Source organism: Oncorhynchus gorbuscha, linkage group LG22 (assembly GCF_021184085.1).
Source record: "Oncorhynchus gorbuscha isolate QuinsamMale2020 ecotype Even-year linkage group LG22, OgorEven_v1.0, whole genome shotgun sequence".
NCBI classification, from domain to species: domain Eukaryota; kingdom Metazoa; phylum Chordata; class Actinopteri; order Salmoniformes; family Salmonidae; genus Oncorhynchus; species Oncorhynchus gorbuscha.
The window spans coordinates 8,013,894-8,028,950 of NC_060194.1; the positions used below are offsets into that span (position 1 = coordinate 8,013,894).

The 15,057-nt window shown below is 42.3% G+C and overlaps 1 protein-coding gene across 3 annotated transcripts in view; it reads right to left on the reverse strand.

The window, feature by feature from the left end:
- The window catches only part of LOC124010232 (cAMP-specific 3',5'-cyclic phosphodiesterase 4B-like), a 132,795-nt gene that overhangs the window by 64,920 nt on the left and 52,818 nt on the right, over positions 1 to 15,057 (reverse strand). For all 3 annotated transcript variants that reach the window (XM_046322677.1, XM_046322678.1, XM_046322679.1), the window contains one exon: positions 5,606 to 5,832. In XM_046322677.1, the coding sequence (XP_046178633.1) occupies positions 5,606 to 5,832 (227 nt within the window). The remainder of the gene's footprint in view (positions 1 to 5,605; positions 5,833 to 15,057) is intronic.

Below are 15,057 nucleotides of genomic sequence, written 5' to 3' on the forward strand. Positions count from 1 at the left end.
GTAAAGGGTCATGGGCCTTGGGCCAAACACAACCAAAGGGATGGAATGATGACATGGAATGATGTCCAACTATTCTAAACCTCTGAAGTCACTTTTAGAAACACCATATTTGCGCAATGCTGGCCGGTAGCCTATACCCTAGTTTGTAAGTTAATTCAGCCTTAAAGACACTCTTAAATTCCCATGCCCTAATCATAGTCAACACAAATAGATTGTGTAATATGAATGGGTTAAAACATTAGAAAATGATTTTCCCCCAAATGAAAAAAGTGCATACCTCGGCCGCTGTGTTAAAAACAAAGAGCGTTTTCTCGAATTCATTGATGATCAGATACTTCAGTTTTAACTGGCTCTGTTGCACTACATTTTTACAGTTGACAGACAATATTAGTACTGTTATACTAGCTAGCAAACAATGTAACAAAAATAATTTCAGATTAGAACAATATTCCAAAAGGCTCTGCATTTCAGGAATCACAGTATACTGTGATACTATCACAAATACTGTACCTTTGGTGCACTGTTAATTATTTAGCCATTTAAACAACTTATTTCTCGAAGAAAACTCTGTTAATTCCACAGCCCTCACTGGCTTTCATACATTTGAAACGTGAGCTTGTCGACGACAGTTGCTATTAGTGACGTGCAGTTCACAAACAACTTATTAAACAAGTTTCAAGTTTTAATGTCAAGTGCACAAGTACAGTGAAATGCCTTCCTTGCAAGCTACAAGTCCAATTATCTAGTAATCAATATCGATGTAGCACAAAAAAAACAACGAGGTAGAACAAAAATACACAGGAAATAAACTTAAGAAAGATGAACACAAGAAAGTAAGAAGCTACAGTTGGAAGTCGGATGTTGACAGTTGGAAGTTGACAGTGGGAAGTTGACATGCACCTCAGCCAATCACATTTAAACTTAGTTTTTCACAATTGCTGAAATTTATTCCTAGTAAAAATTCCCTGTCTTAGGTCAGTTAGGATCACCACTTTATTTTAAGAATGTGAAATGTCAGAATAATAGTAGAGATAAGTGATTTATTTCAGCTTTTATTTCTTTCATCACATTCCCAGTGGGTCAGAAGTGTACATACTCTATTAGTATTTGGTAGCATTGCCTTAGAATTGTTTAAATTGGGTCAAATGTTTTGGGGAGCCTTCCACAAGCTTCCCACAAAAAAGTTGGGTGAATTTTGGCCCATTCCTCCTGACAGAGCTGGTGTAACTGAGTCAGGTTTGTAGGCCTCCTTGCTCGCACACACTTTTTCAGTTCTGCCCACAAATTTTCTATAGGATTGAGGTCAGGGCTTTGTGATGGCCATTCCAATACCTGGACTTTGTTAACCTTAAGCCATTTTGCCACAACTTTAGAAGTATGCTTGGGGTCATTGTCCATTTGGAAGACCCATTTGCGACCAAGGTTTAACTTCCTGACTGATGTCTTGCTTCATGGTTGGGATGGTGTTCTTCGGCTTGCAAGCGTCCCCATTTTTCCTCCAAACATAACGATGGTCATTATGGCCAAACAGTTCTATTTTTGTTTCATCAGACCAGAGGACATTTTTCCAAAATGTACAATCTTTGTCCCCATGTGCAGTTGCAAACTGTAGTCTGGCTTTTTTTAATGGTGGTTTTGGAGCAGTGGCTTCTTCCTTGCTGAGCTGCCTTTCAGGTTATGTCGATATAGGACTCGTTTAACTGTGGATATAGATACTTTTGTACCTGTTTCATCCAGCATCTTCACAAGGTCCTTTGCTGTTGTTCTGGGATTGATTTGCACTTTTCGCACCAAAGTACACTCATCTCTAAGAGACAGAACGCGTCTCCTTCCTGAGCGGTATGAAGGCTGCGTGGTCCCATGTTATTTATACTTGTGTACTATTTTTTGTACAGATGAACGTGGTACCTTCAGGCATTTGGAAATTGCTCCCAGGGATGAACCAGACTTGGAGGTCTACACATTTTTTTCTGAGGTCTTGGCCGATTTCTTTTGATTTTCCCATGTCAAGCAAAGAGGCACTGAGTTTGAAAGTAGGCCTTGAAATACATCCACAGGTACACTTCCAAATGACTCAAATTATGTCAATTAGCCGATCAGAAGCTTCTAAAGCCATCATTTTCTGGAATTTTCCAAGCTGTTTAAAAGCACAGTCAACTTAGTGTATGTAATATTCTGACCCACTGGAATTGTGATAAGTTAAATAATCTGTCTGTAAACAATTGTTGGAAAAATGACTTGTGTCATCCACACAGTAGATGTCCTAACCGACTTGCCAAAACTATAGTTTGTTAACAAGAAATGTGTGGAGTGGTTGAAAAATGAGTTAATGACTCCAACCTAAGTGTATGTAAACTTCCGACTTCAACTGTATATACAGGGTCAGTTTCACTACCATATTTACAATGTGCAGGAACACCGGAGTGATCGAGGTACAGTGCGTGTGGAAAGTACTCAGACCCCCTTGACTTTTTCCACATTTTGTTACATTACAGCCTTATTATAAAATTGATTAAATATACATTTTTCCCCCCTCAATCTACACACAATACCCCATAATGACAAAGGAAAAACACGTGTTTAGAAATGTTTACATAAGTATTCAGACCCTTTATATACCAGTTCCTGGAAAATGTCAACTGAAACCATGACCGCAGAATCTGTGACCTAGTCTACAAATAATGTAGGTTTGCTTATTAACATGCTCTTCTTCTCAGTTCAAGTGTTCACTCACAGTATTTTGTTCAGTATTTAATTTTTTTCAAAGAATGATTACAGACATGTTAATAAGCAAACCTATATTATTTGTAGGCTAAGTCACAGCTTCTGAGGTCATGGTTTCAGTTCACATTTTCCAGGAACTGCAATTTATTCCTCCTGAGGCAACCAGAGGCCTACTGTACTTGAATGACCCAATATGCATTTCAACAGTGCCATTTCACACAATTACTTATCAAGGCATAAGTTGCCTAAATGTTACAAAAGATGGGGGGGAAAATCACACAACAGTGACCAGGGTCTAAGAAATGAAGGTGAGGCAGAGGTGTGTCTGCAGATACGTCATATTCTCCATGTGCTGTAATTTACAATGGATAACTATTGATAAGAGCTAAATAAACAACTCATCCGTTTGTAACTACACATAGTAATTGTTTTAGATGGTTATTCCTTATGATCCTTGGAGACGAATGTGACACCAGCCATATCCAAGCAAACTGAAAATCATATCAGCATGACATGTATTGTGGAACATTTCCACAGTGAAGTAGTCTATAAATAGCTGTGCCGTTATTCAGAATTGTTATTGTGTGCCCTCATAATTTGCATGGATGAAATTTGGCGACCCTATCTATAGGCTTCTGTAGGGCTGAACCTGCCGAGATCATGTATGTGCTTATATTTGAATTATATACCTGGGCTTTCCTCCGTTTTAGTTTACAATTTGTGTCATGTTACATATTAGCTACTATCGGGAGCCACCATCAGCAATATCCGCATACATTTAGAACTGTCACTTTAGTGTTAGTTTCCTTCCATTTGTAGCTTACATATTGCATCATTCCATTCCGTTGACCTTTCGTTCCTCTGTCACGTCTGTGTAGTTGTTCCTGAGGGTCGCGAGCATTAGTGGATCATATTAAGCTAACGTGGTGCAATAAATTTGGGTCATGTAGCCTATTTGAATCATTATGGAACTCAGACCACACGTAGCAGGTTAAACCTGGAGCCAGGTGCACAGTTCACGACGACTGGTCCGTTGTCATCCAGTTCCATGATGAGTGCGAACTTGGGTTGATTTGTAGGACTATTGTTCCACCCTTATTGAACACTTTTCCACCTCCAATATTTCATGAATTGAACTTAAATATGACAACTTTCAAGATGAAGCAAACCACTGTATTTTTGATTCAACCATATATTTAGTGCGTAAAGGCTCTCCAACCCTGTTTTTTGTTAAATGATTTATGCCTACTTTCCTAACCCTAAAATTTGCCTAAATATTAGACAAGTTCAGAGTATTAAAAAAAAAATCTATCAGTTTCAATGGAGATGAAAATGCACATTTAGATGGCTTTCTTTCATTGATCCTTATATTCTGAACCCAATGTATTCTAATCTAGCCTGTCGTCAAAATTCTAATTACAGGTATACCGTATTTAAAGTGATGCCTTAAGATACATGTAGTGAAAACCCTATAGGAAAATCTGTTGGCTATCGAGTGGGAGGGTTTTCAGTGGTTAAATTAGATGTATTCAGCGCACAAGGGAACCACGCCTGCAAAGCCCATTATGCACCTCTGAAATCTGAAAACCAAATAGGAAAGGCGTACAATTCCTAAGTCAGAATCGGCCCCCTTTGTGAGCAATATGTTTGGAACATCAAATCGCAATAAAATATCAATATCAAATTGCAATACTTATAGAATTGTGGTACATATACAATCGAAATAGATATCGTATTGTGATAATGTTGTATTGTGACGTCCTTGGCAACTCGCTGTCCTAACGCACACACAGACATACACACACCAACACAGCTCCAGGGCCTTACCAGGTATGGGCCACAGTGAAGCGCCTGTAACGGCGCTTGGTCACCACTTGTTTACGAAACCGTCTCGGAGAGTTGTGGGGTGAAACTCTCGTCCTCTTGTCCGAGTCGGTTGGCCCACATGAGTCTATATTCTGTTCCGACTCTGTTCGGTCCCCATGTTCCTCCATAGCTAGGATCTTGGTTTAGATCAGAGTCCAGTTCACTCAGTCCCAAAGAGTGGAGCTCAAGCGTGAGTCTACAGCACAGTACCCACCAGAGAGCTGGTGGGCAGAGCAGGGTTCTTCCGACAGCTCTAGTTCGCAGACTTCTTTGACGAGCTCTTCTTCTCACTTCAAGTGTTCGCCGGGGGTGAGATACTCTGTGCCTTTCCCTATCTCTTTCTTTCCTTCACTCTCCCGTCGCACCTACCTGCTCTTTGTTTACTTCACTTAAACAATCACTAACCCACTTTCCCTCTTCCATACAGTTCCATCTCTCTCTCAAGTCAGGGACCACTGTAAGCCCAGAAAGTGATAAGTGGGAGGTCCCTTTCAGGGTCCACCCCCTCTGTAATATTCTAGAGGGGGGGGGGGCTATTGGTGATCACCTCAAATGATGCTGATTGGCTTACCACAACTGTCTGTTGCTCTGTACAGTGACTGGAACTCAACAGTTCAACACAACCTCACCTCACAAAGCACATGAATTAAATAGGCAACTGGCTTTAGAGCACTTTGTCTCCACCCAGTGGTTGTTGGATGAACGTGAACTTTGCTGATGCTGAATGTACAAAATAGATATGCTTCCCTGACTCCACAAACACATAATATACTTCAGCAAAAAATATTATCATGGTATGCTATGCTCTACAGACGCAGGAAAACACAGGATGGGTTGAACTCAGGTAATATTGCACAGGTACTGTCCTCCAGGAGTGCAGTGTCGGCTGGTTTCTGGCCAACCATTGACAAATTGATAAATCAAGTGGAGATACGAAAACCAGCAGGAGTGCTGCCTTAGAAGTCCAGAGTTGCCAACCTCCCAAAAAGTTGAGCTATGACCTACGATATCTCACCTGTTGGGGTCGACATGGGTAATGTCGATGCGTGGTGGAGGTCGAAAGGGCAGGCTGGTGGGTCGGGCCATGGCACACTCCTCTGGCGTGCGGCCCAGATCACTCTCCGCCTGTCGCCATGACAACGGGGGCAGCATTAGCGTGCCTGAGTGACGCCTGCGGCCCCGGCGAAGGTCCACCCCCGGGGTGCTGCCGAACAGGGTCACTCCCGGAGGCTCCTTGGTTTCCTGAAAGGCAAATGTTGAGATATTGTTAGTAGATCATTAAATAGAAGTTTATGGCCAAGAGTAAGAGGCAGTGGAGACGTTGAGAGAATGTTGCTATAGCGTTTAGAGGCGCGTGTTTACAGAACAAGGGTTATAGATAAGACTAAAAAGGCATGGGAAAGTTGACAGAATGTTGATATAACATTGAAATAAATGATGGGTAAGTCTCAGTGGAGATAGATGGCTTAAACAAAAAGGCAAGAGATTTTTTTCTGCAGTTAAGTGTCATTTCTTGCATATTATATCAGCATGCACTGCTTCGAATAAACCCAAACTAGCCACTATGTCGACACATTTCAGTGTACATTATTAATTCAATGGATGTCAAATCCTAATATTTTGTCGGTTCCGTACACATAGCACTAGGGGGCACTCTAGGGCCTGCTGTGAGACTACAGTATTCTGAAAACCCAAGATACGGATAAATCAGAACCAAAACTAGAAAAGGAGCCAGACCAGGATTTTCACTTCAAGTCTTCTTACAGATAATCTCTTCCAGATGGTCACATTTTGGAGTACAGAGAGTACTGGATTTTAAAAACGTCTCCAATGTTTCCCAGAAGATCACGTTTTCGTGGGGGAAATGCATTATGTTATATTATGTTGACCGATTTGACTACAACTCAACACACTAAAACATTTGTGATATTTGATAAACACAACAACTAAAAAAAAAAAGTGTTGTCTAATCAAAAGGTAATTCCAAACGGCAACACGTGAGTTTTATGCAGTGTACAAAACATTAAGGACACCTTCCTAATATTTAGACGTCCTTTGGGTGGTGGACCATTCTTGGTACACACAGGAAACCGATGGCACCTGGCACCTAAAAGGCACTAATAATATAACCCTCTGAATGGCACACATTCCATGTCTCAATTTTCTCAATGCTTAAAAATTCTTATTTAAACCGTATCCTCCCCTTAATCTATCCGACACTGATTGAAGTGGCTTTAACAAGTGGCATCAATAAGGGATCATCGCTTTCGCCTGGATTCACCTGGTCAGTCAGTCATGGAAAGAGCAGGTGTTCATAATGTTTTGTACACTCAGTGTGTATGTATATATATATGTGCGTGCGTGTATGTGTCCGTGTGTCCAGAATTATTGAACCCCTTAATAAAGATGAGCAAAAAAAACATTTCTAAAATGAAAAATACAAATTCTAAGCTATATTGTACGCCATTTTCTGGTTTTATTATTATAGTATTCTATACTAAAACAATTGCTCAGAGAAAGATTTTTGTTTAAGATGTAATACAAAACATCTAAAAAGATATGGGTTAAAATGATTGGATTCCCTGTATTCAATATTCCAGCACCCTCACCTTGCGAATTCGACAGACTTTTTTTCCTGAAATGTTTTATGAGATTGGAGAACACACTGGGAGAGATTTCAGACCATTCCTCCATACAGAATCTTTCCAGATCCTTTAATATCCTTCGTCTGCGCTTATGGGCTGCCCTCGGAGACTGAGAAGGCCATTGCAAAATGTTGATTTTGTGATCAATTAACCATTTGTTGGTGGAATGTATTGTCGGCTTTCCTTGCTGGAAGTACCATTTGCGGCCAGTTTTCAGCCTCCTGGCAAAGGCAACCAGGTTTTTGGTCAAAAATGTTTTGATATTTGAATAAGTTCATGATGCCATTGAACTTAACAAGGGCCCCAGGACCAGTGGAAGCAAAATATCCCCATAACATCAAAGACGATACACCACCATATTTTACAGTAAGGATGAGGTATTTTCTGCATATGCATTCTTCTTTCGAAAACCAAATTCACCATTGGTGTACGTGGCCAAAACCCTCTACTTTCATGACAACTGACCATAGCACCATCTGGAGTTTGCTAAACGGCATTGGAACTGGTGCTACGGTCATATGACATGAGAATAGAGCTCTTTGGCCACGCACACCAGCAGTGGGTTTGGCCTTCGAAAGAACAATGCATCAGTATGTGTAGTATTTCTGTGTGCGTGTTTTATATGTCTGTGTCAATGTTGTGACTTTCCCTGTAATGGTGGGTTGTAAACACATGGCAGTTTCAGCGAGAGGCTCCTGGCAGAGTGAGGATATACATCACCCACCTTCACTCAGTCAAAGTGTAAAAGAACGAGGGGGAGGGAGGCAATCGAGGAATTCCTAAAACGCTGTCTGTGTGAGTGATAGGTGAGGTGGTGTTTGCGGAGAATGGATTGTGCGTGTGTGTGTGTGTCCACTGCATACATGATAACAGGGTATCGTCTGTGGAGAGACAGCGAATGCATAAGAGAGAAAGAGAGATGAATCGCGGAAAAGCTACTTCCCTCTAGTCAGCAGGTGCTGATGCTTCCCCAACACAAACCAATCTCAGCACTGCTTAACAGCCCATTGTAAATGGAATATCTTTGCACCCCAGGATATCCACTTGCACATTCATATTCTGCACATCTGTCTCTCCCGTGTTTAATTGCTAAATTGTAATTATTTAGCCAGTATGGCCTATTTATTGCCTTACCTGCCTTATCTTACTTTATTTGCACACACTGTATATATTGTGAGCGTACCAAGTAATTAGGCGTCACTCTAAAGCGGGAAGGTGGAATAAACGAGTCAGGAGTAGGTTTTTCTGATTGAACACGGTTCTCTATTGAGGGTATTTTGTCAACAAAAACATTAACATAATCAATGAAAAATCTTCCAAGGAAAAAACACACATCTTCTTCTCCAGATGAAACAAGAACACAATAGGATAATCTTTAAACTACAACAAACATAAATCACGGGTTTGTCACCGTCTTCGTGGTTCTTTCAGCACAGCTTCTCTCTCTCGGTGGCCATCTTCCAGAGATAGTTTCCCTCTCTCTGCTGGTTCCATTCTCTCTTTTATAGGGGAAGGAGAGTATCTCATTAGTACCGTCAGCTGTGCTTAATTGACTCTGGTTACCTTGTCTCCCATGCTTTGTTGGGCTACTATCCATGAGCCCAGCCTGCCCTCTAGTGGTCCTTCCACAATATACACTTGTTTTCCTATTGTGTTATTGACTGTTTGTTTATTCCATGTGCTGCTGTTTGTGTCGCACTGCTTTGCTTTATCTTGGCCAGGTCGCAGTTGTAAATGAGAACTTGTTCTCAACTGGCCTACCTGGTATAATAAAGGTGAAATAAAATGTAACAAAAATAAACATTGCTCTGCCCTCCGGTCACCTACTCCTCTTCCTTACTTTCCCTCATCATCCTCTTCCATCTCCACCCTCCTCACTCCGTGGCAGTGTCATCCCTCTGTCCCCATGCCAGAGTGACATACACCATACTGCTCTCCCCTCTTTATCCTTTCCCTCCTCCTCACCTCTTCCTCGCTTTCCTCATGTGACTCTTCCATCTCCTCTGCTCTCTCCACACACTCAGTGAGGTGTGGGTCCCTCTGTCCCCTAGCTTGTGTCAGAGTGACATGCATCACACTTCTCTGTCCTCAGGGCAACTCAGAGATAATCTCAGAGGCTGCTCTTGAGTCTAATGGTTAAGATTAGGATTTGGGGGAAGGCAAGCTGATCCTAGGTCTGTACCTAGCCATAGGGGCCACTTCAGCACACTGTAGCTAAGGACAGGGCAGAATGAGCGGAGGGCTTGATTAAGTGTTAAATCCATTACCCTGATCATGTGTTCTATTTACTTGACTGACAAACGGTATGTATTACATACCTATTGTGCTGTGCGTTCTCTTCCTAAAACAAGTGTGAGCATAAACATTTTAGATTTTACTGTATCACAAACTCTACTACTACCGGGGTGTTATTGGATAGGCTAGTGCAATTTGCACTAGTGCCATAAGACTGTAGTCTCTCTCGTTCTCTCCCTCTCCCTCTCGCTCTCTCTCTCTCTCTCTACCTTCTGTCCTCTCTCCAACACCTCCTGCTGAGTTCACAAGACCAGCAGTCCACAACTCTGTGACCCAGTAAAGATGCATGTGGAGAGCAAGACAGCCAGAGGGGGAAGAGAGAGAAATACATGGCAAGACTAACACGGAGAGAGAGAAAGGGAAAGAACACAGGGATTCGGCTAGACATAGAAAAACTGTTTGTAACACATGGGAAGATAGAGAGAAGAACACAGGGGGAAAGATAAGACTAAAATAAGAGTGAGATTAGAAAGAGAAGATCTGCAGAGAAGGGAGTGAAAATGGGAGGTCGACTAGGAGATATAGAGACAGGCTGAGGGGGGGAGTGAGGGGGGAGAGAGACCGATGAGAGCAAAATATAGCGACAAATATGGACAGACCGATGAGAGCGGGCAAGAGAGAAGGAACAGACAGAGGATGGAGATAGCGAACAGCCCCACCTGCTCCTAGTCAGTCCCTGCTGTAATTGACTGAGAGTAAACACAGCACTGATGAGTCCTCTGGTATTTCGAGGGAAATCTAATTTGTCTGATTCATCCTTGCTGTCTGCAATGGGAGAGTGGCAGTCCAATCTGGCAACCCTGAGATGGGCTTTGTCCATTACGTTTCACGTGTCAACTAAGTGCCGTCATAACAGGACATTTCGATGGCAACATGTCCATTTGTTACAATGTGTTCATGACGTGAAAGGCTTTTTCCTATTGCGTTTCACTTGTGTTACAAAAGCGCCGTAATATTTCAGTGGCAACATGTCAATATGTTATACACGTATTTATAGTGTGTTTTACCGTGTTGTGTATTTATAAATAATAAATAATAATAATAATATATGCCATTTAGCAGACGCTTTTATCCAAAGCGACTTATAGTCATGTGTGCATACATTCTACGTATGGGTGGTCCCGGGATTAACCTGTTCTGCTCCAACTGAGCTACACAGGACCACATGTTGATTAGTTCTCTCCAAGAGCCGGACGTAACTAATTTGTGACAGAAACTTTTCTTACTTTGAATTGGAAAAAGGACAGGGAAAAATACTTGTACGCAGTGCATTCGGAAAGTATTCAGACTCCTTGACTTTTTCAACATTTTGTTACTGTAAGGGAAATGTGGGACTACGTATGCTATTGGGATTATGTATGCTATTGGGACTACAGATGCTCAGGGACTATCGATACTGTGGAGACTATATGGCAACTATGGAGACTATAGAAGAACCACAGAATATACTTATGCATAGGAGGTCATGACAAGAGAATCATTGGCGATGCATAAGTAGTTCTAAGGAGATTGATTATTGAATATGTTTGGGAATAGTACTAAGTGAATGTGGATGAGAGTATTGTGTGCTTGACTAACTAACTGAGCAGGGGTTTAGCCTCGGTGTGAGAGCTGTGTGAGATGACGTGTTAAGCTGGAAGTCCCCCCCCCCCAAAAGAGTTCAAGAAAGGGATTAAGCATGGGAAACGGAAATAGTAAGAGTAGGATGGAGGATCCGTACTGGGAACCAAAAAATGGTAAGGGGGAGGGGGGGGGGTACTGAACCAAACAGAAGACAGGACAAAGATGGACAGATCCCTGAAGATGGGACAGTGAGCACAGAAAGACTGGAGTCTGTGAGAGAGGCCAATTTGAAAAGGAGACACAAGTTAAAATAAAGTGGGACGATTTCAGAGAGAAGCAGAAAATGCTAAATATAAAGCTGTAAGAAGAATGATGGTGAAGCATTTGGAGCCGGAGAAGAAAAAGAGGAAGAAGAAAAAAGAGAATGCCTGGCTGGCCTTTCATCATCCAAGGGGAACCCTTTCATGGGGGCCCCACCTCCTTGTATCCACCTCTGCCAAATCTTCCACCAGCAGACGGAGATGGTCAGGTGGAGGAGCCATGGGATTAGGAGCTGTTGAAGGAGCTGTAGAAGGTGCTGGAGCTGAAGACAGAAAGTTACAAAAACAAGGACCAGAGCGCGAACGAGCAGAGAGGAACAGAGAGGGAGAGACTGGATTTGCTACAACTGTGGGAAGTTAGGGCATCTTTCAAGGCACTGTCCTGGAGCAGGAGAAGCACAAGGAGAGTGGCCGTCCTCACGTGCACAACCCATTTGGAAGAGGAGGTGGACGAGCGGGCTACCAAGCAAGGAATGAGGCGGAAACAGAAGAAGAAACTTGTGAGAAAAAAAAATGAAGGACCAGAATGTCAAATGCTAAAATTGATCACCTTGTCAACCCTGCAAGGAATGGAGGAAGACATTGTTGAGTATTGTGTCACCCTTGCAGTGTTCTTTGAACCTGGCAGGTGGAGCGGAGCACTGTTTGAGCCCAGGTGATTCTGTGGTGGTCAAAGGGTTCAGGAGAAAGAGTTGGAAAGACCGCCGTTAGAGAGGGCCGTCTTTTGACCACCCCCACCGTGGTCAAGGCTGCTGAAAAGAGAAACCTGGATCCACTTGTCGCACTGCAGACGAGTAAAAACAGTAGTAGTAGAATAGTAGAATAAAAACAGTAGGTTGTGCTCTTGTGTGAAACCTGACAGAGGGTAGAAGGAGTCCTGAGCGAAAGGGACCGATGCTGGCCCGGAGTAGAGGTCCAGAAGTAGATGGTCATCGGAGAAGGAGAGCCCTGCTGGGCCCTCATAACCATGAGGACAATCTGTTCCTCTCTAGAGCAGAAATGGTTCCTAATCTTACATCTGCACAATAAGAGTGTCAGACGTGTGGGTTGGGGTCAGTTAAGGTAGGAGCAGGTTTACCACTTGTGGGAGTTTCCATAGGAGTAAATCTGACTATGGTAAGACCATATACAAATGGTCTTACCATTCCTGATAGAGATGCCACGTAACCATGACCCCATGATGTTTTCTGCATTACACAACCACATAGGCCAGATGCTACTGAGATGGGAGTAAAGTGTTAAGAGTGATGACAGCCCCTTGGTGTATTAGTGGAGAAGGAGGTAATCATTTGGGTGACCTAGAACGTAATTGTACAATGTATTACAACAGATCCAATACCTGTAAGTTAACTGTTAACAATGCCGACACTGGGGAACCTGGTAATGTTACATATGGTAATTCAGTCTATAATGTTGTTATCCCTTTGAGAGGAGCCACAAAATGGTACCTATTGGTTGTGTGGTAAGATTCTTACTATAGCTTGCCCCTGAACTGGTTGTACTGTTGGGTTTGTGGTGACCGCTATGAGAACAGTTCCAAACGATGATAAGAGTCTGAAGGCTCTGTTTAGAGACTACAAACCTCCTGGAATGAGGAGAGATAAGAGTTCTCTAGCTGACGTCACACACTCCGGCACCTGCCTCCAGGTTCCTTGGTGTATATTGTTCCTGGTTATGGAGTCGCATGTACGCTAGTCCAAATTCATGATAAATCGCTAAACACGTGGAGAAAATTGCCAATGCTACTCGAAATGTCCTGGAAAAATTGAATGATGAACTGAAGGAATTGCATAAATTGGCTCTGTAAAACAGAGAGGCCAGTGACTATCTTTTGGGGCACTTGTGCAATAATTGGAGATGTGTTGCACTTTTGTCCCGGGTCGGTACTCTAATGTTACCGATCTGGCCGAATACATAGCCACCGTGGCAAAGAACGATTCCCCACAGCCAGAGCGGACGCTTGCAACTTGGTTGAAATCCCTGTTTGAAAGATGGGGATCCCAAATTGCCCAATGGGCTGCAGCGTGTGTTTTAAAAAAATAACTTAGTCTGTCTAATTGTATTACTAACATGTTGTAAGGCTATTTGTGACTCCCTAGCTGATAAGGTTTCGGCAGCCATTATGTTTAATGCTCCTCAAGTGGATGGTGAGACTGATGAGCTGCTGACGCTGGATGAGTTTCCTTTCCCCCCTGTAGATAAGGACAATGAGTGAGAATTGACAGTAGTTTTTGTTTGACTTGTTTGGAAGGCCGTTGCGGATTTTTTTTTTTTTAAACAACAGATTTGATGTTTTGACTAGTCTCAGGGACAGTTGGTGCAGAACACATCACTGCAACAGGTCACTGCAACCCGATTGTGGTAAGACCTATGTAAACAATGGTTCAACATTGAGAGATTTAGTCACCTCTGAGTCTACAGTGTATTTGTGTGTATTTTAGATCGTAAAACCCAGAGTGAAGGGTTTGAAAGGATGAAAAGTGTCTGATTTTATATGTTCATTTCACTTACTTTAATAAACATATTTTGATAGAACCTCCTTTGATAGAAGCTATAATCTAATGCTTACCTTAACATTTTATGATAACTATCACAGAGTGATAAGAGGAGGCAATGTGAGGGAAAATGTTCTGTTTGTGTATCAAATCAAAGCTAACTTCTAATAACCAATTAGAAAAGTTCATGCAGGTGTCTGACCTGAAACACGTCTGGTTTTCATCCTCTCCTTCTAATAAAGGACTAATTCAGAGCTGGAACACCATGTGAGTGCAATTATTTACTGGGTAGCAAACAATTACCCAAGGACATAGAAAATGATGGGCGGTTCAGAACTATAAGAGCTGACGGTGCCTCGAGAATACTTAGGAGAGCAGAGTGGCCCTGGGAGTTGCCGGATTCAAAATGGTCTTTCTGGAAACTGTGAAACAAAATGAGCTGGCCTGCCCATCTGATAATAAACAGAGCGTTCTTCCATCTGAGGAGTGAGGAGAAACAGATGGGCCTTTCTCTGTCTCTGTCTCTCTTGCGCACACTCTTGGTCCCCCTCACTCCCTCCCCCCTTCTTCCCTTCTCTTCCTTGCCCCTCAGTCTCTCGCTCGCTCTCCCTTTGTCACCCTCTCTCCATATCTTTCTTTCCATAACCCCCCCCCCTCTTTTTTCCTCTCCCTCTCCTCCTCTCTCTCTGCAGTGTGCACTGTCGAACACCCCTCTGTTTCTGGACGGTCATCTGCTCATGACTCACTGCCTTCCAGACAGTACCTTCCTCTATTTCTGTGAGTAGTGAAAGGTTAGAGGATCATAGACGGCACACCCAATAGGCTAGGGGAAGCTATGCTTAAGTCGTTAATAATTTTTAAATAAAATGCTTATGTACCGCTTATGGATTTGTTAAAGACATATGTTGACTTAAGTATTTATGAAATGCTTATGTACTGCTTATGGATTTGTTAAAGACATATGTTGACTTAAGTATTTATGAAATGCTTATGTACTGCTTATGGATTTGTTAAAGACATATGTTGACTTAAGTATTTATGAAATGCTTATGTACTGCTTATGGATTTGTTAAAGAAAGAAGTATTTATGAAATGCTTATGTACATATGTTGACTTAAGTATTTATGAAATGCTTATGTACTGCTTATG